We start from the raw sequence: 23,387 nt of genomic DNA on the forward strand, positions 1-23,387 counted from the left end.
GATAACGTGTCACGATCAACGTTATAACATGTCACGACAGAAGCGTATGTAAATAGCAGGACAACGAGACAAGACAGGCTGGGAACGCGTGCACCGGCTGAAACAGTCGCGGACCACCAATTGAAATACATCATGCGACTCGAAATTATTGGTCTACGACTCGCAGAGTTCCTCGCGTAATATCATTAATTTTCAACAGCCGATGCGGCCCGGATCCAACTACATTATCATTATCAATACCGCATTGAATCGCGTGACAAGCGGGTGACCGCAAAGCGGAACACCCCAAGCGTACGCTTGCTCCTACTAGCCAGCCGTTCTAATTTATCCTTTAAATTATGCACGATCTCAGCTATCCTGTCGATTTTTGATCGGTTATGAAAGAAGGCATTTCACGGGACAGGTGCGCCACGGCGGGTCACGCGTTATGGGTTAGGTCCGGCTGCGCAATTAAACGGCTAGCTAGTAGTTTCACTTAGAAAAAGGATACCCGATAACACGTGTTATGATCCTTCTTCATCTCGACAATAGCTAACTTTCATTGCGACGAAAGTACTTCGATCGATTTTATAACAACAACTTGTATTTTAGTTATTCTAATGTTAATGAAAACGTAACATAGCTAGTAGTTTTTATTTTCGTTTAGAAAATCGAGTCGTAAAAGTATCAAGACGATGGTGAAGAGGGAACGAGCGAAATCCTCGCATCTGGTCATTGCAGGAACTCCCTCGAGTACTTTTCAAAAAAGAAGAAAAAAAGAAGGATCTGCTCGGTGTAAGCGCGAGTGTATCTCGCGAGATTTTAGCCGTCATTTCCCGTGGAATGGAAGGAAACTCGTAAGAGGAGGCTCGTACCAGTTCGGACTTGTCCGTGAGGCTAAACTAATTTGCTGCGCGAGGGTAGTAGCTGGGTTAGAGCTTGAAGTGGGGTGACACAGGGTCGAGGCAGATGGAAAGTTCGAGGGATGAAGGGAGAGTCATCTGATTCCACGCGGTGGGAGAACCGAATTCCGAGTGACCAGTAAAAATGCCACCCCACGCAGCCACCCCCTCCCTTGCCTTCACTTTCTCTTTCCGCTTCGCTTTTCTTCCCTCCTCCTCGCCACCCTTCTTTCATCGCCAACTCTACCTAGGGCTATAGGAAGGACTGTGAACTGGGGTAAAAGACTACTCGTGCTGAGTCGCGAGGAAGACGAGGGTGGTTGTGTGCGAGCGTGTGGGCGGGCTTCTTTTTTAACGCACGTGTGTGCAGGTGCGTAAGTACGAGAGAGGAGGAAGTGCCTTAACGAAGAAAGACTTTTTCAGTGACGACTGACTACTTCTCGATACCCTTCTTTTTGCGTTAGAACTATAACTTTGTATTTTCTTGTTACACTTGGATCAACTTTCAATTTTCAGTTCAACGGCACAATCGAATAGCTTTAATTATTTTCTACAACCACCGAGTGAAAAAACGCGAGTGATAAATCAAGGATTTGATATGAACCTTGTCTCTAATATTCAAAAAGAAAAGGAAATATCGTTTGTTGTAGTTGAAAAAAAAAATGTAATTTTTTGTCGTAAATGAAAAGATGGAAAATTACGGAAGACAGAAGGAGCCAAGGGAACCTCGGAAGACGTCGGCCCTGACTTTGAAACAGGGTGGCAGGGAGTAAGGGGTGAGTTCGCTGGGGGACTAGAAGCGAGGGTATGATGGCGGTAGAGGGGCTCGGGGGCTTGAATCAGCGCGGGGGTGTATGGGGGAATTAGTAGATGGCCGTGGACAATGTGGGGGATACTTTCTCATATCAAGTATGGCCGCCATCGTGGCACGATGGCCAAAACAATAGTAAGTAGAGAGACCCGTAGGCAGTCTTCGCTCCTTGCCATTTTATCCTATCGTCACTTTTATTTTCCTTTCCCACCCCCCTCCACTTTTGTAAATTCTATGTTTCGGTTTTTTTTTTTCTATGGGAAACCACGAAGGCAACGCTCTACACGTTTCCCATTGTTTTTCTCGTGTTTCAGTGCGCAGTGAATAAAGTGATGTTATCGTCGTTATCGTCGTCGTTATCAGTCGCGAGCTCGTGCCTCATTCAATGAAAAACGATTCATCATCGTATCACGATAGTTAACAAATGGATAATGACAAGGAGCCAGCCAATCGTGAACATTTTGGATTTTTTCAAGTGGCCAAACTGTTGATGATCACGGTAAGTATTAAAAATAGATAATCATAAATCATGAATGTTTGTCAATTAAACGATGCAAATCATACTCTCGCTGTATTTTTTCCCGATGATTATTATTGAAGGTACGATCGGTTATCTTTTATTAAAACATCGTTAACGATGACGCGTGGGAGTCGTTCCGTTCGTGTACGTAAATGAACGAAAAAGGAAAAAAAGAAGTGGAATTGCATGCATGCAACAGTGTACGCGATTACGCGTGCACGTCCTCTTGCTCGACCTTCACTATTTTATCGACATTTCCTTGAAGAAATTACAAATTCCAATAACGCGTTCGATTACTGAATCGAGAATAAAATAAACACAATCGGTTCGAACGTGGAATTTCTAAAACGAAGCTACACCGTTGCCCATTCGTGGTAGACTAAGAGGCCGTCCGATATCCGCCGACGTCTTTTGCATGCGAATACTCCACGTGGTTCATCCGACGACACGCATTGCGCAGATCCAACTTTCCGCGATCCCCACCTTTATGTGAATCGCACCTTTTACCATAGAGTGATTTCAGGTACTCGAATATAACATAGCTCGGTTAATGTGCCTCGGCCACGTGAACACATTTCACCGTTCTCTAAGAAACTTTCTTCTAATTGTACAACACATGTTTCGAAACATTACCAAAACTCTCCGCGTAAAACATAGTTCATTCGCGTATTCTTTTCAATGAAAAGGCCGCGAATAAAACGAAAAAAAAAAGTAAGCCCAATTTGTTAAACCTTCCACGAAATAAATCACGAATTTCACCAGCTTTCATTCGCGACTCATAACAGTATACATCTTTTTTTGTTTTTCTGAAGAATTGAAAAATACGGATAGGAGAAAATGATGTCGGTTGGGCGAGTTGCATCGGGAGGAAGAAGATCGAAGACGCGAGAGAAATCGCGTTAGACGTTTAAAGAGAATAAGGGAGTGGGTGGTTGGGTGGATAGATTTTCAGTACTAGCACGATGATATTTGTCTTGTTTACGGGCAGACTTATGCGCGTGTGCGGACCAGTGAAGTTCGCTGCTCGATCAATAGGCCTCTACTGAAATCACATATAAACGCACTCGGCCCTCACACACGCACGCGAGTGGCAACCAACGCAAAAAAAGTTTGCCAGCTTTCCTTTCGACTTGGAAAAGCAAGATGATCGAACGAACCTCGCGCTCAACTTCCATAATTTACCCCCTCATTCTCTTATCGATTCCAGAAATTCCGGGTTCTATCCGCTTTCCCGCTAGTTCTTAAGTTCAATAAACACAATTAATATACCTTATCTCTTTCTCGTTTCCCAGTCATTGTTCTCTCATTTTATTTTTTACACGATTACTACACGTTTCCGAGAAACAGACATTGTCTGAGAATGTCGTAACGTTAAAGGTCGTTTCGACGAATCGTATCGATCGAATGCATTCAATATTAATTACTATACTATTCCCGCCGAAAACGCATAATTTATCGAGACATCGTTTCACGACCGGACAAACGGCCAGCTGCGACCCGTACGCAACATATGCCGTTGCAGCATCGTTATTTTCTCAAGTTAACGTTGTTTACCGGTGTACGCCCACGCGGACGATTGCCGCGAAACGATTCGAGGGAAGAGAGAAAAGGCATATGCAATATACGTGCATCCACGATAATACCTCTTTCTATGGCTATCCCTTTGCGACCAAGACTCGATGGTTACCCTCTTTCTACCCTCTAACAACATGTTTTTCTCGACACCCTTTCGAGAACGACGAAATTCCCCTCGAAATGCCCCCTCTTCCCGTTCGTTCACCGTCATTCATCCAATTTCAACTAGAAACGGTGCATAGGCTTTTCCACAATACACATATCGGCAACGGAGGGTACCATACGGGCGTATTTACGCGTATTTTTGGAAAATCCGTCAAACGTTGCGCAGAAATGCTGCGGGTTTTGCACCCCCTCCTCTTTTTCAACCCTCGCGTAATCCAATTTCCCTCGACTGACAGTCAGCCGTCCACAATTTCGAGTAATGACCCTGCTTGCTTTTCCATTGAAAACTTCGATGTACAGGAAACATCTAAATAATGCATCATTAGCATAGGATTACATTGAAATTTTCCCCTAAACTTTGGTATATACAAAGTGATTGATATTAGATTGAATTGGTCAATAAAACGAAAGAGTTTAAAAAATGTATAGAATACATTGACTTTCCATACGTATTGCCATTAGCTATATTAATTAGGAGTGTGGCGATTGAAAGAGAGTCGAGTCGTTTCTGGTCCACGAGTCGCGGTAAAATCGATCGGGGATCATTTCAGAAATCATCTGTTTGGGGAATGTAGCGAACGTTGTTTCGTTTGCGTGGAGGGGATATTTGTGTGGCGGCTCTTCGAAGGTGGAAGGGACGAAAACGATGTGACAGGCCCTTCATAGGGCACCGTGCCTGCACCTAACAGTAACCTGGGAGAATCCAGAGAGGCGTAAGCGTGCCAGGATCATAGATTAACACCTTGTCAAGATCCTTAAATTTCTCGTAGAGGAAGACAGCTGTTCCTTTCGTCCCTTTGCGTTTCAAGAACTAACCCCTCTTCCTTTGCATTGTCATCTTGCAACCTTACTTCGATTTCACCCTTTTCCAAGCTTTTCCAAGATCGATCGCGATATCCACTCGCAAAAATGCTCTCCTCCCGTCCTTTTGGACCTTCGAAACGTTCCATGGAAATCGTAAAATTTCTACCTAGCGTCTGGTTCTTTCGAGGGTGCGTTTGACCAACGCTATCTCGAAGGTAACCCCTCGGTTCACCTACCCTTCTTAACGCCACGTGCCAATGACGCCTCACCGGCGTTGCTAACGTCTTGAAAGAAAAAAAAAAGCTTTTCGTTCTCGTGTAAATGTGGTTTCAAAATAGAAAGTGGTGTTTACCTGCAATCTCTTGGATAAAATAAAAAACATACGCGATAAAACTGCACGTGATGCTCGATGGAATTGCGTCGTTTGGTGACACGTTATTTACACTTTGTCGGATGTTTATTGGACGGTGTTAAAACAAAGATGCTGGATGGATGATTGTTAAACGAAAACAACACTCGACTGGTGGGATCGAATTGATTGCTGGTGAGAAAAGTTGAATGACACTTTGAAAAATTCTATTTTTTTTTATCGAACTATATTTCATTGCATGATATTCTAGCGTGTTCGTTCTCGTCCCGGTGTTTCCCGCGATGATGCGTATTACCACCGACGAAAAGTGGTACAGTTCAATGACCCGGCTTTTATTTCGTGACAGGGTGCACGGGTCCGTCAACTTCAATTAGTAATTACCGAGCTTCTGAAATGCATATTCCTAGTATCCTCGAAATTCAGCCCTAAAGTATGGGCGTACACATGAGTCATATGTGTAGTTGGTTCCCTAAACGTCTCCCTTTTCTATCAGTGTCCATTCGCGTATAGGGTGGTCTCGTCCAGCCACTGTCGTAGACCTGTACGTATATGTATATTCTTTCTTCGAAGCTACTTGATCAATTCTATTTCTACTCGCGTCGGCTTTGCTCACGATAATATTATACAAAAACAATGAGTGTATTAATCCGTAAGAAACAGTTAGAAATACGGATGAAATTTCAATACCTATTGATCGAACCTCTCATTAGTAAACGCACAATGCCGCCTGGCCTCCCGGTTCTATTACTCGTATTACAACATGGCAGAGAGAAAAATATCCTGTCTCGTCGTTCGGCTAAAACGTGGGCAACAATACAAATGCAAATAACGATAACAATAAGAAAACGGGGGATGATGTTTTGTTTCACAGGGAGAGGCGAAGTGAGACGGTACGGGATCGGGTCTGCCACCCACGAACCACCGTGTTTTCGACGAGGAGAATGGCGCACGAGACGACGACCGTATCGGAACTGACGGAATTGGACAGCGACGGATCGAGTTGCGGGGAACGCGATGCCCGGAAACGTGTTCGCGTTGACGTGGATTCGACAGGACCGAAGAAGAGACGAAAACAAACGACCCCTGTTAGATTCTCGTCCGCCCTGATGATGAGCGGTGTGCACGAGGAATCGAACGAGGACGAGGACGAGGAGGAGGACGAGAACAGCGAAGGTAAGCTGTCGTCACAGTCACCAATACCGAGTCAATCGTCGATCAGGGACGAGAACCTGAATAACGAATTCCGTTGCCAGTACTGCGGTCAGTTTTTTGATAGCAAGGAAACGTTGAACGTTCACCTCGATAACGAGCACGGTTCCGCGAATCAGCCGTCTCATCAGGCTCAAAGTGGATATTTGAATAGCGCGATTAAACAGGAACCGTCTCAGCAACTGGACCAATCCGAGAACCCCGTTAATCTGCTTAGCGTGAAGAACTTCGCGATAAACTGGCTGGCTACTGGACCACACGTGCAATCGCACGTGCAGATGCAGCCGCAGACCGAGGATTCCTGGCCTCCCACAACCCCGAGTCAAATCGCCTCCTTACCTAATCACCTGCAAGTACTTTCTTCCGGTTTTCCTGGCTCCTTGTCGCAGTATCTACCTTTGCCCGCGTTCCCTTTAACGGACGCCAGTCCGATCGCGAGATCCTCCATTGGACCGACGCCGATGAGAATCTTTAATCCGGATGCGTACTGCGATCTGTGCAACAAAGAGTTCTGCAATAAGTATTTCCTGAAGACGCACAAGGCGAACAAGCACGGGATCTACGTGGATTCGCCGGGACCTAGCACGGTAGACAATAACGTCCCGGCTCCGATTTATCCCGCCAATTTTTCTAGCAACGTAGTTAAACTAGAACCAGCCGCGACACCGCCGACGCCTAGCGTCGCCTGTGATCTTTGCCAGAAACGCTTCAAAAACGAGGATTCGATGCGCAAGCACAAACAAAAAATGCACACCGAGTTGCTGGACCAATCGCAGGAACCGCAGATCAATCTGTCGCAGAACGAAGAGGACACGGACGCGTCGAGAAGTAATTTTCCGAATATCGAGACGTTTTTTAGGCAAGAATACGGGGTGGAACAAGAGGATACATCGTTTATGCCGGCACCTAGACACCTATCTCCTCAATCGATTCAACAGGCACGAGACTCCGGTTTTAACGCTGATCGTCTTCGTCGTTTAGGGGTTATAAATCCGGACGCGTTCTGCGAGATATGCTGTAAAGAATACTGTAACAAGTACTTCCTGCGAACGCATAAAATGAAGAGGCACGGTATCATCGTTCAAGATAACGAGAGGTCGCCGAGTAATCCAGGATCAGCGCCCACTTGGCACCAAGTGCAGACCAGCCCGTTAAATTTGATCGTGACCGAGAGCACCAGCAGCACAGAGTCGAACGAACGACCCGGTGACGATTACGAATGCAAGCCCTGCGGGATACGATTTCAGACGATCGATATTTATCAGACGCATTGTCGGAAGATGCACGAGAGCGAAGAACAACAGCCGCCTAAACAAGAGTGCGCCGAACTGGAGACGCCGACCGATCAACGAAACGATTCGATCTCGGAGGACCTTCAAAAATTACAGACCATGCTGTTGCAGTTGAACGGATTGAAGTCCAGCAAGCAAGGCTTATCGTGCAACGTGTGCGGAAAAGAATGCGAGAACAGAGCGGCTTTACATGTTCACATAACAACAGAACACGCCCCCATCCACGAAGATTCGACATCCTCGCCGCAAGAGAAATCACCCTTAACCGTCACCTCGATGTTCTGCACCCTGTGCGGCAAAGATTACGCGAGTCAGGATGCTCTGAGAAGACACATCGCCGAGGAACATCAACCACCGATCCCGAGTACCCTTCCTCAAACACCCACCACCGCCGCTACAACGACCAATTCGAACGCAACGAATCAAAGCACGTCCGAGAGAAAAGTGACGTCGATGACGCCCACCTCGAGCTACTGTGAAATATGCAACAAGGAGCTGTGCAACAAGTATTTCATGAAAACGCACATGCAGAGGATGCACGGTATCGAGATCGAGAACGGAGCTCAGATCGGTGGGGTGATATGCAACATCTGCAACAAGGAATTGTGCAGCAAGTACTTCCTGCGCGTGCACAAGCACAACACCCACGGAATCGTCGACGAGAACGCGCCTAGCTCGGTGAAACAGGAAACGCACGAGGCGACGAACGTTGACGATACCGCCTTGAAGCCGGAACAACTCGGCGACCTGAGTCACAGGTACTTTACCCACTTCACGGAGGTTTGTCCTATCTGTAGCAGAAGGTTCCGCAGTATAAAGTGGCTGAAGGCTCACCTGATGGGCGATCACGGGAAAGCAGGCATCGATAAATGGCGCGACATGGAGCAACATTATCAAACCACCTCCAGATCGGGGAGTAGAACAACCAACACACCGAAGAACACCCAGCAGAGCTCGAATTTGAAGATACCGAACGGATTCGAAATTTCGCAACAACTCAAACCGACCGATTACTCTGGCCTGGGAAATCAAGTATTGTCCAATTTGCTAGGATCTTCTTCGGAGGATCAACAGTTGAAGAATTATCGTTGCTCTTATTGTTCCTTCACGACCACCGTGTTACCGTTTCTCTTTCTTCACGAGAGATCTCACGTACACTCCCGGGAGAACGTGGAGGGAGAGAAATCTCTTCAATGTCCGATCTGCTCGCAAGCCTTTCATCAGCCGGAGCAGTTACATCAACATCTACTCGCGGTGCACCAGTTCCCAACGTTACTGTCTCATTTTCAACCACCGATTATCAACAACTTAACACCAGACGCGGAGAAGTTGAACGAGGTTAAGGAGAGGATCGAACTGGAACCGAAGGAGGATCCTATCGTGAATTGTCCGCAAGTTACTGCCAACAAAAACGTCCCTGAACCGATGAGAAATCAACGACAGGACGACACGACGGTTCAGGTCACTCCTCAGGGTGTGTACAAGTGCGCGCAGTGTTGTTACGCCACTACCAATTTGAACAGAATCAAGAAACACGTTAGAAAGGATCACAGGACGATCGGAGATCCTACCGACAGCGTGATCGCCGAGCTTGGTAGAACTTTGAAAGACGTTGCCAACAAACACAAAGTGCCGGCCTGCTACGCGATGCCCCAGGACATGAATTCGAATCCTGACAAGACGATCATGCAACCTTTTCTGATCGAAGAACAAGACGCGATGCAAGTCGGCGAGGAATCCGGCTCGGATAAACGATTCGCACCGGCTTTGGTTTATTTGCCGGTTAAATCGCGAATCAATAACTCCCTTACCGCATCGTTCACCCTCAGTCCTGCTTGAATCCCTTTTCCTTCATCATACATACTCCCTTACAACTCGTTTCTGCATCTGCGATTTGAGCACGTGTTATTGGTTCCTATGTAATGTGTAAGAAAATAGTTAGCGAAAGTTTATATTTTTCATATACGCGGTTCGTCGATAGCCCCACTAATTCATTCATTATTTAACGTACTTCTTCGGTAAAACGTAATCAACGAGGAACCAAGAAGTAAGTTCTTGAAAAGACTTCATGTTTTTCGTGTCATCGTCTCTCTTGATTGTTTCGTGATTTTTCTTACGACGATACATATTCCAGGAATAGTATTTATTGAAGGCCAATAGAGTACCGTGGATCCGAGTTAAAAATGTTCCTCTCTCGTACGTGGCAGAGGATCGTAGAGAAAAAGGATCCCGTGTTTCCAAGCTATTACGTTGTTATAACGTTCCGATTCGTGAACGTTTTATTGTAAATAGTTTAATCGTATAACTACCACGAACGGGTGATCAAAAAAAAAGTTCCTATTTTAAATGCGACCGACCTCCGTACGACACACGACTTTCTTTGTTTCATCATTCTCGTAATACCGTTTCTTGCTTTTTGCTCAAGTCCAGTAATTACGAGCGTAAGAAGAAAAACGATAGATAATTTTGACACCGCCTCGATGTTTAAACGTGGTCGATACCTAACCGTAACGATAGACTTTCATTTATCGCGATCGTGCTAGTCAATATTTTATATATACATATAAATATATAAATACATATATGCCTATACGTGTGTATAAGCAAAGTTGAAAGATGGGAAAGAAGATTTAGAGAGCTATTTATAGTATTCGCGTAAGATACGATTTAAAAGAAAGGAAAAGGAAAGTGCGAAACGAGAAATGTAATTATATGATGAACAAGAAAAAGGTGTAAATTATTATCGTCGCCACGTATAGACGAGCATGATTCATTCTACGGTTACATTAGATATCAACGAGCAGAAAAAGCCAATCAACTCAGGGTGAAAAAAAAAAAAAAAAAAACAGTATAACCCGCAACAAAAAGTACAATCGTATACACAGCCAACGCATCGCATAGAATTTAAAATAAATATATCGATATAGTATTTCGCGGATATCAATGATACGCCATCGATTTCTTCCGCTTTTGGAGGATATCGAACGACCATACGATTAATCGACTGTACGATGCCCGACTTCTAATCTACGATTTAAACTAATGCCTCTCTGATCATCTATCTAACAGTAAGATTTACATCGTCTAGTCGTTTATATGAAATAGCGGAAGGTGAATTCCTCTTTGTTTTTTTTTTCTTTTTTTTTGTCTGAATGCTGTTTCAACCTCGTGCCTTGAAACTGAAGAAACCGAGAATCAAAAATTTCTTTATCGCCATTAACGGAATGAATAGATTTCTGTTGTCCGTACGACGATAATCCTCTCTCAACTTCGTAATGGCAGTTTCCTCTTTCCTTACGTACGAGGAATTGTGTCTCGCTTATCCGTGATGATTGTTTTTTCTAGTTGAAAATCGTTCGAATTTGTTTTTTCCATTTCCAATTTTACGGGGTGAAACAAACAAGAATAAGTAGGAAAAACAGTACCACCGCGATGAATTAATAGAACAAGTTCGGAGCTTTTAAACATGAACATAGTTGAACAAAAGTTCATCCCTATACGAGTTAGAAAGTTTAAAATAACAAAGCCACAATTATTTTTGCATGCACCTAGCATAACCACCAATTAATTTAACTTTTAAATTAAAACAACAAATAGAAAAACAGAGAAAAATGTAAAAAATGATCAAAGACGTACAACTTTTTCAATTTTAATCGAATTCCTAATTCTTTTTTCTTTTCGATTAACGGTCGGCCTATGGAAATATTCTAAAAGCAGCTGTTTTGGCAGTGCGACCAGACGATAGCCATGCAGCCGTCCGAAACTTAACTCGCTTCCTAAAATGCGTTCCTTGCACTGGTGGGGTCTTCGTCCCTTCGATGAACAAACATGCGCGTTACATTTCCGCCCTCGATTCCGCACGCCCACGCAATGTTGACCTTGGATTATGAAATAATAATACGGCTCGTTTCAGCAACGTCGTCTTATTTGTTCAATCAAGGATAATACTCGTGTACGTACGTTACGTTTCCATAATTTTGCAAAATTTTCGAAAAATCGGTCTTAGATGCAATTTCGATAAACGCGATTGTTCGTCGAACAGAGACGCGATCACGATTTATGATGCGCATTTATATATCGGAAGCAAAATCGGTGGGGGGACGAGCTTTGTCTCAGCGGCCATAAAAATTTCCCCGGGACAGCTGAAATTCGGGAACCGCGTCATTTAACAGGGCACGTCCGGGTTTTTCCGACGAAAATTCGTCTGAATTAGTATGCGCGCACGCGTGCATTAACATATTTTTAGGGGACGAGAGGAATCGGCCATTACGAATCCATTGAGAGAGAGAAAGAGAGAGAGAGAGAGAGAGAGAGAGAGAGAAATATGGGGTGGGGGACGGTGGCGGAGGAAGGTTTACGAAAAATGAGGAAGAAGAGCCGGTCAGAGTAAAAGAGAAAGAGAAATTTGGTTGGGGAAAATGGAATTTTTAGCGGCATTGTCGAACTGGCCGGGCCTAGACAAACGGTCCCACATCTGGTCCCCTTGCGGGAAGGTCAGAGAGGAAAAGGTCGCGACCTTGGCCGGGATTTTTCGGGAAAAAGTCCAAGAGAAACGACCTGAACGAAGAGGGGAGGGTGGACAGGGAGTAGAGACCACCTATCCTGGCCTTCCTCTCCCCTTCTGCCCATTTTGCTCACCCCACGAACGAGCGAGCGGTGACATGCAAAACGCGTGCGTCCATGTAAATCGGCACCCTCTTAATTGCATCCCATGCAACTTATGCGTATTGTGCACTTAATGGACCGTGCGCGGCAACGAGGGTAGATTTTAATTATTGCAACGACTCTCGCGGTCGATAATAAATCGGGCAACGCTATGGGGTCGTCATGGTTTTTCGCGTGCTGCCTGCAATTTATTTTGCCACGTACCAATGATTCTCTACGAATCGCGATCCATGTGTCACTTTCCTTCTTTCGTCTCGTTTTCAATGATATTTCTACAGCTGACGCAGAAAAGAAAATCATGACGGTCCTGACTATTCGGGGATCATGTACGAAGTGTTTGGTGCGTCCCAAAACTAGTTATTGCCTTGACTAACGTAATTGAGCGCAAAATCAAATTTTACCCCTTTAAATCAAGAGAACATAGAAAGACAAAGTATATTGAACATTGATATATATATATATTATATATATTATTATTATTGATAATATAAGTATATATATATAGATTAAGCGCGTTTGGTATATACATAAATGAAGAAAAAATTATATGAGCGTACGTGTTTGACAAACGTACCGTTTTCTTGTAAAGTGTTCCGCGCGTTTAGGGAGAACAAATTATTTTTAGCTCATCTAGTCATTTTCGACACGATTTACAATTCCAAATGCTGATCTAGTCACATGACATAGTCGAGAAGTAATAAATTCATATATATATATATATTATGTGTGTATACATATGTACACACAATTGTAATACAAGTAACCTTTAATGGTTTATTGATACAAGATCGATCGTATATTTTTATATAAGAACTGCGAAGTAAAGGAAATATTTTTCTCTGTTATTACTTATTTTGTATTATTTTGTATATTTTTTTTATTTTTTTATTTTTATCTGTCATTAATTTATAACGATTTTATATACAGGTATAATTGAAAGAATGTGTTGCGAATAAAATTTCTTTTTTGATTCTTTTTGATTTTTATTTCACGTGATTTTAGTTCCTTCCGTTTCGTATGCTTTTACGCTGCCAGCCAGGTTTTACGTTCCCATTAAACTTTTATCGTTCGACGTTGCACGATATCAACTTGTATAATTCAATTTACTCGACGTCTGTCCGTCAGATCGATCGGTTTCGCTGTTTCGTGTTTTAAAGGGTGTCACTCGTAGGCATTTTCAAAACTCGACGAAAAGGGGTGGCTCAATGAATTAAACGTGACAAATTGGTCGCGTGTCTCACACTTTTCTCGTTTTGTCGAACGAAAGGAAAGAAAAAAAGCATAAGTCAAACATAATCGTATCCGGTTTCCTTTCCAATACGAATTTCCTTCTTTTCTTCTCTCTTCTTTTTTCATCGGGCGAGAATAGAGGCCGGGATGGGCGAACGAGTGGGGATCGAAGGGAGACTAGAGAGGAGAGAGAGAGTTTCTTTTTCTCAACGATCTTCGTGAGTGTGTAGCCAGGGATAATATTTTATGGGCAAACGAAAGGAAAAGCGGGTTGGTCAATTTTCAGCGAGAGGGAGAACGCGATCCGAAGACGTGAAACGCTTGCGCTATATCGGAGTTTTCCTTTCGGTTGATAGCCGGAGTGGACGGTTTGAAAAGGGAAGGCGGAAGGCAACTATCCCTGTCTTTCTTGAATCAACGACCAATGAGTAAATGACACAGCTAGCCCCTACTCTCGTACGCAAACATACACACGCACGTACACACCGAAAATTGGACGTCCACCCACCTACACCCACCAGGGATATGTATAAAAATCAATAACATCTTGCGGTTTCCAAGAGCTCCGAAAACGAGGGAATATATATATATATATATATATACATATACACTATATAGAACGAGAGGGGAACGTAATTCTCTCCTCTAGACAAAAGAAACGCCAATTTTTCATTATCGTTCGCCATCGGATATTAATTCTCGACGATCAAGCTTTACCTCGACCCGTGCCTTGACCGAAGAAAAGTTCCATGAAAAATGGGATCCAATGAAATCGACAAAAATTTTGTAATTAAGAAATACCTAAGTATTTTTTATCATATCCCGCTTACACTCTCGTTACTGAAATAATCAAACGAATGACCAAAAGAAACTGATTTCTGACGATGAATCTAAAAAGATCCCTGGTAGGTTGGGGCGAGTGTTAACGACAGAACTCGTTCGTCAATTTATTTCCTTTCATTCTGTAGAGGATAAAATAATAATCGAGAGGTTGCGTTTGTCCGTTCGTCATTTATTTACAAAGGTGGTGGCGGCGTCTCGAAGTTCGTGGTAAATTTAAGAAAGGTATCGAACCACACGCACCCCTCTCTCTTTTTCCCGGTCCACCCTGTTTTCTCCTACTCATCAACCACCACAAGCACAGCGCTGCTTATATCCTGACAAGGAAGTGAATTGCAATTATCAAAGCCTCTCCCCTCTTCAACCCTGAACCCATCTCTTTCTCTTCACGATACTTTCGCCCCTTTCGCCTCTTCCTTGCCTTCGCGTTCACTTTCTTTCCCCCTATCGTTCGGCAACTTGGAAATTTCATCCCCCCGTAATAATTTCGCCACCACAACCGACCACCGACGTCTTCGACGATCAAAAGAATCCACGTGGCGAGATGAGGGTCGACGAAATATTTTGCTACGTAGCGAATTTCGTCAAGCGCTATTGTTCGATCTTATAATAAATGAGCGCGTCACTACCAAACATAATGATGACGAGTAGATACAAATTTCGACGAGAGCCAGGGGTGACTTGCTATTCTTACGATCCTTTCTTCTCCCATTTTTTCTTTCGCGAAGAATATATAAAATTAATACAAGTTTTATTCTATTCTAAAATATATATTCGCGTGAAAGCGGTACCATTGTACTTGCTATCAATAATAGAATATAATATAAAGTTTCGGCATGAAAAATTCATACGATTATATCACGCGAGGTTTCTTTAAAAGAAAAATATTTCGCAAACTTCTTGAATTGTCCTTGTATGTTTATTTTGTACGACAATAGAATTTCTTTTAAAAGCCACTTTTTGAGAGGGTTATAACTCATTCAAAAACGTGTCAGGAGGTAGTGAAATATTGGTGGCGAGCGGTTTACAATTCCGTTAGCAGAATCGCGCAACATTGAATAAAACTTTCGGATTCGACGGGCGCGAAATAAAAAGGCTCGAAATCGTGGAATCCTTTCATCGAATTCACCCTCGTTTTTCATCTCGCGACAAACACACGCTGCTTTCACTGTTCGCGTATATTCTTGTTCTTTTTTCATTTCTGGTCCAACGATTTCCAGAGGGGAACATAGAGAAATCCGCGATTCGGGAAATACTTTGACCGAACGGGGTGAAAATATCGGCATTGTTCGACGTTCGGTTTCCGCATTTTCGAAAAAGGGATCGGCGCAACCCTTTATTTGTTTAACGCCACGGTCGGCGCGTGAAGCGTACGCCACGCCGGGTGCGCGAGCCACGGCACACGCTTACCGTTTCGACGAATTTCACCCTAAATTTTCAGCTGGCGCGCACCCCACCAGATTTACACAATATTTTGGAAATCTTTTATAAGATTTCCTCCCTTCGCCCCTCCCTTGGCTTAGCACGAACGCGCTTCTAGACTCTCTATTGTAATCGACCCACCTCTCACCCCTGCTTCCGTTTCTACGACCTGTCGACGAACGACCACGACGACAGATGGGAACGTGCCGCTGTGTGTCGAGAAACACCGTGTCGCTGAGGGACCAAAGGGACAAGTACGAAGGAGAGAAAAAAAAAAGTTTGTAAAACGCGTCGAAAACGGGAAATTAGGGTCGATCCGGGCAAAAAAATACGCCAAGAATTAACATGGCCATTGTGAATGGGCTCCACCGAGCGGAAGGGTGAACGGATCTATCCTCCACCCCTTTTGCGCGACACGTGCCTTTCTTTTTTATCTCCTTTCTTTAATAAACGGGAAACAGCGATACGGTTTCGATTCAAAGCTGTCTAAATCGAACATTGGTCCGGGAAACATTGAAACGCACCAAAAGTTCCGTTTATAAAACACGTGTTTCTATATAATATGGACTAAGCGGAATGTTTGACCCTCTATGGAGTGACACCTAATTAAAACCGACACGCGTTTTGTTCCTCTTAATTTCTTCCTACCTCAGCTACGTTCCAAACCAGACACGACCTCGAAGTAATTATACGTTTCATAACTTTTCATACATATATGTATACATATATGAGAATTTTGTGAATTTTATTTTCTCTTACGTAAACCGCCTGACAATAATACCTCTGGTTGAAAAACGTTACGCAAGCGTCATGAAAGATAAAGAAATCCTAAACGCACAGAGATTTATGCACAACACATGATATTATGTGACCAGTTAACCGACGTAACGACTAATTATTCGTATTTTTCTAAACTTCGATCGAAAGGAGCGCCAGCTGAAGTCCTGCGCAGAAAAACGAAGGAAAATTCTCGCAGGCAATTTGTAAATACCATTGATGAGCGATTCGCGCGGGAAATGATAATAACGGTAACGTGATAGACCGAGAAACTTCTTAAGTTCCTATTAAACTTATTGTATAATATAAACGTACGTTTCTAAGTTTAAGCTTTACCGTAATCGAGAATACGCGAGTCGCGTGAACGTTATACACGCCGTCGAGGTACGACCCTGTTAACAGGACTCGACCAACGATATCCCATTCGATTAACATGTACACAACACTTAGAAACTCCGTTTGTACGTCTCTAACCAAGTATGTATAATTGTACGTGTGTGAATTGTGCGAAATGTGTACACTATAGAATGTTAAGCAATATTATTAAGCGGCGAGATTAAACCGTAAGGATATCGTAATACGTAACGTGCGTAGAAAGTTAAGATCTTTAAGTGAAAAAGAAAATCAAAATTAGTTGTTACAATAATGTACTTACTACGATTCGAGAAGCTATAACCAACCGCGATATTTAAAAGAAAAAAAGAAGATAAAAGAAAGAAAGAGTATGATGGTTAAGTACCACGATTCAGGGTCCTCTAGTTACTTCTCTCTTAGCGTATGACGAAGATAGTGTAATTAAAATGAATGTATCTATTCATATGGTGAACCGGAAGTACAAGTAAACACTATTTCAATGACGAATTATTAAGTATATGCTTATATTTACAAGAGGTGTGCAAGTTTATACATATGTGTGTGTACATAACGAGCGATCATCGCAGGATAATCGTCGATGATTTTATCTAATCATTTGAACAACATTAAATATGGACTAAAATTACCGTAGTCCGATATGATCGCGAATCGTAAGAGCTAGTATCAACCAAAGAACAAATGGCACACAATGCACCAAAATACATATTTTTCGCGAAAGCTGGAAATACAAGATTTATTATTTTGTACAAATGATCGACAGTTCGTCGAACCGACACGACGGGATCTTTGAAAGACTTTTTCAAACGATAGAACAGTAGCTTTTCTATGCAATAGAATCGTTTTGTCGATCAACGTGGCATCGATCGTTTATTACCGAAACGAAGAAAGATCCATAATTTTAAGCATAGCTGTAAATTAACGTTTAGTATACAGAAAACCGAATGTTCCTAATGTAATGCTTTCATCTAAAATACATACATATATATGTATACTCATAAGTATTTACGCGATAAAAATTCTAATATTTATACCTTGCTGTGTAACAAGAGTGTTTAGTATTTTCTTCATTTTTTCCGATAATTAATTAAACAAAATAGACGTCGCATGGGAAATATTTGGGATGTTCTATTCTAAAAATGAATGCAATATCTAACGAATATCCAAAATATTTTCTCCATGATATGAATTTTATTTGATTAATGATCAAAAGAAACTAAAAAAGTGTTGAACACTCTTTTTATATATTACCAATCGAAGAAATATAACACTTCAATTAATAATGTATCAAAACCTTGTGTAACGTTTTCATTTCGATTTTTCATTTCGTGAAAACGACAGAGAAAACGCTGTGTATCGCGTAAGAAATTCAAAACATTTTAATCGAGATTAAACGTTATGAGGTATTTAATGATTGCGAATGATACGTATATGCGAGAGATCGAATCGAATTGAATGCTGCTGCATTTTATTCGAATGATCGAGAACACAATTTACAATGTATCTGGCTTGTACGAAAGAATTCTAAACTTAAGAGACATTTTTTTAAATCAAACATAATTAACATATAGAATTTCCACGATGGAAGAAATTCTTTCATACAAGCTACACGTACAATGTCTATTATAATTTGGTGATGTTTTTTCATCGCACCAGGAGGAATATCTTTTGAAACGTTCGGAAAATCAAAAAAACGCGTCTTGTAGACACAATCTCATGTATTAATGTTTCATTGTAACTATGTTCGACATCCCATTTTTTGGCATGTCTGTTGGCGATGATGTTCTAACACGAACGAGGGTACAAAAATCGAAGGAGCGAGAATCAAAATATTCGAGAATCAAAATTACAATGTAAGTTCATAGAAGTTCGTTGTTCGTCGATAAATATTATTTGTTAGTCGAGAATAGAGTTGGATACGTCCAATAATATAGTCTAATAACCATTAACGATTTGTCCTTTCATTTATCCCTCTCATTCCTCTTCCTTCAATTAATTTCCTATTTGAAATTAAAATTGATACTTGTTACGCGTACGTGTACATTTCATTAAGCGATTATAAGCTCACGAAGAAAAATCCAATTCCAATTAGGTGTTTAATCTTGTCTGTTTTGTTACTTTAAGGATTGAGATCGTAAATTTAGAAAGTGTTCAGAAAATTGAACATCAAACGATTGTCAGTAGATTAAAAAAAGAAAATAAATAACAGAAAATTTGACGGGATCAATTTCGACACAAAGCTATATAATTCGTACTATTATAATACGATACAGTACTTAACCCACATGATAATATTTTTATCGGTACTTATCGAAGAAATGGAATTTCAATCAAGAACGTTCGCGATAAAGCTTCTGATAAATTACAAGTATCACATACAAGACCAATACGATGATCACCAATGAGAATCAAAGATCAAGAATCAGGATCATTTGCGTCACGCGTGTCGCGATTTCGATCGTGAATTCGATGATCGACGAAAGTTATCCAATCATACGAACAACGTTTTCCACGGTAACGCAATACCCTTTATCGGTGTATGTTAATATGCAGAAAACAGAACATTCAATATACAGTAGATTCAATGTCGGTCGTAAGTATTCGTCTCGAGGTCGAATTTTAAAGGACGATAGCTTGTCAGATAAAATCTTATTCTGAGTTTACATGACCATTCGGTACGCACAAAATGATTAGTACAAACAGATCGTCATGTGTAAATAGAAATTTTGGTATTCGCGCAATGCAAAAATTTTGAATTGAAATAACCGAACGTGTAAAGAGATATTCAAGTTCAACGCATCCACATTTTGGTACTAACAGAATAAGAAAATTAGTATTTTCAATAAATGCTATAAAATTCTATTAACATTTTATCGTGTATTCGTGACTTTGATGCGGAACATTTTGCACCAACATTTTTTTATCCACTTACTACATACTAATTATAATTTGAAAACTGATAATGTATGTAACGAACTCTGTAAAGACTCTTATACGTATATAATTCTTTTGATAATCAACTTTTGCACAATTTTTTTTCCGCTCTTTTTTAATTACACAAACAACATAAATGAGCCGATGCAATTTTAACCAGTTTAATGACTCGTAGAACAATAAAGGAGATACTGTTAATTCTGCAGTTCACCCAGGCGAAATTACTCGGCAAATCAAATTGTACTGGTAAACAGGGTTATCATTTCATATTATTTGTGTAAATCTGTTTGTGCAAATGCGCGAGCGTGTAAACCCGGCTTTAAGGAAACTTTAAGTTCTGATACAATCGCTGTCGTACATCCACCTGTCAAATGAAATGTCGAATTGAAAATGCGCGAATAGAATGACAAGTAGAAAAGAAACCGCGTTCATCCGCGAGGAAAACCCATCAGGAAAATTAATCCGTAAGATTCGTTTTTTCTGCGAAAAATACGGACATAAGGCAACAAGTATGTCAGGATTATTTCTTTGGAATTCTAACTAGGTAAATCGCGCGTACACCTTCGTTACTTCGTAATACCAAAAGAATGGGACGTGGTTTTCCTCGACTCGATGTAATTATTCAACGTGATAACGCGATGCCATTTGCATGGAAAATTGGCACAACTATATTTCGCGTGTAAAAAAAATTGTTAAAAACGTTGACATTTAGAAAATTGAATTTCTTGGCCGTGCTAACCTTTATCTCGCTGTTAATCATTTCAGCCACTTGACACGCAATGCAAATATAAAATAACATTTACGTCACAGATATTACAAATGAACGGTAGAAAAGTTTAATATAACGGAACGTTTAAAAACCTTCTTTCGCGAAAGACTTATCGCGATATCGTGTCAAGATAACCGCAAGAAAAGTCACTGACTTACGTATTCTTAAAATACAAAAAAAAAAAAAAAAAAAAGAAGAAGAAAGAACGAATGCAATAAGCCGATGGAAAATCGCTGCTCGTCAAATATCTCATAATACGTTTTATAATGTTGATCAGAGCACACTGAAATCGCAGAAGAGATTCAGTCCGTTTTATAGCCGCCAATAAATTTGCTGTAAATGCTTGTTTACATTGTAGTATTCAGATTAGCGAAATGTGTCGAATGTCAGCGACATGGAAGATTTTATCGTTCGCTTCGCTTCTCAATGATTATCTATTTATCAACGTTCGATCGGTATGCTCGATCGCTCAGTTAGTTGTTATTACACTGACCGTTCCAGACTCTTCCTGGCAATATGCAGGGATAAAAATCAGAAAAAAGCAAATAATATAAAAATAAGCAAATATCGTTCGCGTGAAATTGGGGTTGTGTTTATTTTGTCGATGTAATTGTAGGCTGTTTATTATTTGGTAATGATTCCGTGTCATTGACAGGTGATATCGTTAAAATTTATTACCTAGTATTGTCATTTTTCTTTTTTTTTTATTTCAAAATATCGACCTTGTTCGCGGATACAAGCCTGATATTGATACGGAATTTATGAAGTTTATTACAGTAACAAAGCTTCTAAGAATTTTACCGTGTTTCAGTATTGGTTTCTTATCTTAGAATACACCCTCGTATTTTGTCGGAAAACACTTTTCACTCTATCAATCGATAAGATTGTTTCAATCGAATCGACAATCATGACATTTAAATCTACCCTATTGCAGATGAAGTCCAAGTGTGCGAGACTTAAATATTGCAATATTCATTCTTTTTATCCGACTTCGAAAAGGAGGCGGATACTCAATTCGATCAGTATATGTATATTTTTATCTATTTTATACCTAAGAATACCCGCTTATAAATTCTGTTTCTACGCGTTGGACAATAAAATGCATTTGTGCATGTGTTAACAATAGCTTCCAAAGAAACGTCAGCAAAGTTATTCGATTATCAGCCACATCTGGAAACTACGAACGCGTTAGTCGCCGCGTTAATTATATTTTTCTTGCAATTCATGAAATTGATGTAGGTATAATAGGTTTCAAGCCTGGAGGACAGTAAAAAAAAAACGAACAATTTTGAATTTAGTAGATACTATCGAAATACAAAAAATATTATCTAAAATGCACGGGTTTTTTCAAAAAATAATCACTGTCTGCTTACAACGGAAATCATTTATGATTCAACTGAATATTATCTAGTAGCTGACTAAAGTCGGTGATAGTCAGATAGATCTTGATTCAGATGGAATCAGCGTTCTCGGATAACAACAATTCCGCGAACGCACTCGCCCGTAAGAACAATTATGATTAAAACCACAGTTGGTGACAGATCATCGATCTCCCAGCCTGATAGTAGTACAAGTCTTTCGTGTATTGTTTTTGTTTGTTTTCTTTTTCATTTTTCAAACGACACAATGTCTGGTTAAAGTTTGCACTAATTGCGATCGCAATTCCATTATATGACGTTATCCGTTTTGTTCTGCAATTAACTTAAAGTAATTGCTTTTAATAAGAGCCGATAAGCTGTCGCGCTGCAATTAACAGATCGTAGGACCATTCAACCATACGATCTATCGAATTACTGATCGATATTATCCATTATCATGCGCATCACGTGCTTGTTCTTCCCCGTTCGTAAATCGTCCGGAGTGACGTCATTGAAAAGAAGGAAGGTAAATCCCATTCGATTGGCGTAATTGCACGCACGGCATACCAATTGTTAAGGAATACCTTCGAAAACGACCGTCTTCTAGTCAGACTTACGTTTATGCAACATCGTTTACGCTCGTTGTATCCTCGAATGGGAATAAATTCGTCTCGATCATTAATTACATAAAGGTTTAAACAATAAAATAATAATGCTTCTTTTCAATCTATGGAAAAAATAGACTTCCTAGTATTGCGTGATCCTTTTACACGCTGAATCACTTCTCTCAATAAGAAATAATTGAAAAAAAGAATTTGCCATTAATGGGAGAAAACGAGCCGAAGAATAAGATATGTTGCACGATAAATCAAACAGCAGCACAATGACTCAGTCAGATAAATTATTTGTACTAATTGATGTACGCATACGATTAAAATTCTCAATGATATATCGATGCTTCAAAATTGGAAACAGTTGAAACATTATTACTTTCATTGGTAATTTAGACGATGAGGTAAATAAAGTGTGTTCCCAGCACTTAATTAAACAGAGACAGGGACAAAAAAGGTGTCTTAAAATATTTCAAGAAATGATCCCCTATTGCCACTCGAAATAGATTAAAATACCTATCTCTAAATGTGTCTGGAACTGAAATAGATTGATGACATTTTATAATACCCTACCCTGTGTATCTCGTTACGAAATGTTTTCGCTAAATTCGAGATTACACCTCTGATCCAATGTTAATACATGAAGGGTGCCAGGGGCAGTGAGCTGTTGGCAGCAAGATTCAAGTGGAAATTCCTCGACAGCGACGCGACGTCGCGAATCAATTAATGATCTACGATCTACGATCCATTTACAATAATCACTCCCACCATCGTCGTACGAG

The 23,387-nt window shown here is 41.0% G+C and overlaps 2 protein-coding genes across 2 annotated transcripts in view; one reads left to right on the top strand and one right to left on the bottom strand.

The window, feature by feature from the left end:
- LOC117600066 (cell adhesion molecule Dscam1) overlaps positions 1-23,387 on the bottom strand; it is a 150,657-nt gene that overhangs the window by 119,889 nt on the left and 7,381 nt on the right. The gene's annotated exons all lie outside the window — the stretch shown is intronic.
- LOC117600067 (uncharacterized) lies at positions 2,001-18,832 on the top strand. Its single transcript, XM_034315035.2, has 2 exons — positions 2,001-2,191; positions 5,998-18,832. The coding sequence occupies exon 2, from the start codon at positions 6,068-6,070 to the stop codon at positions 9,464-9,466; it is 3,399 nt and encodes a 1,132-aa protein (XP_034170926.1). The 5' UTR covers positions 2,001-2,191; positions 5,998-6,067; the 3' UTR covers positions 9,467-18,832.

Source organism: Osmia lignaria, chromosome 15 (assembly GCF_051020975.1).
Source record: "Osmia lignaria lignaria isolate PbOS001 chromosome 15, iyOsmLign1, whole genome shotgun sequence".
Taxonomy (NCBI): domain Eukaryota; kingdom Metazoa; phylum Arthropoda; class Insecta; order Hymenoptera; family Megachilidae; genus Osmia; species Osmia lignaria.

Coding starts and splice junctions, on each gene's coding strand:
- LOC117600067 (XM_034315035.2), top strand. CDS start 6,068: ATGGCGCACGAGACGACGACCGTATCGGAACTGACGGAATTGGACAGC.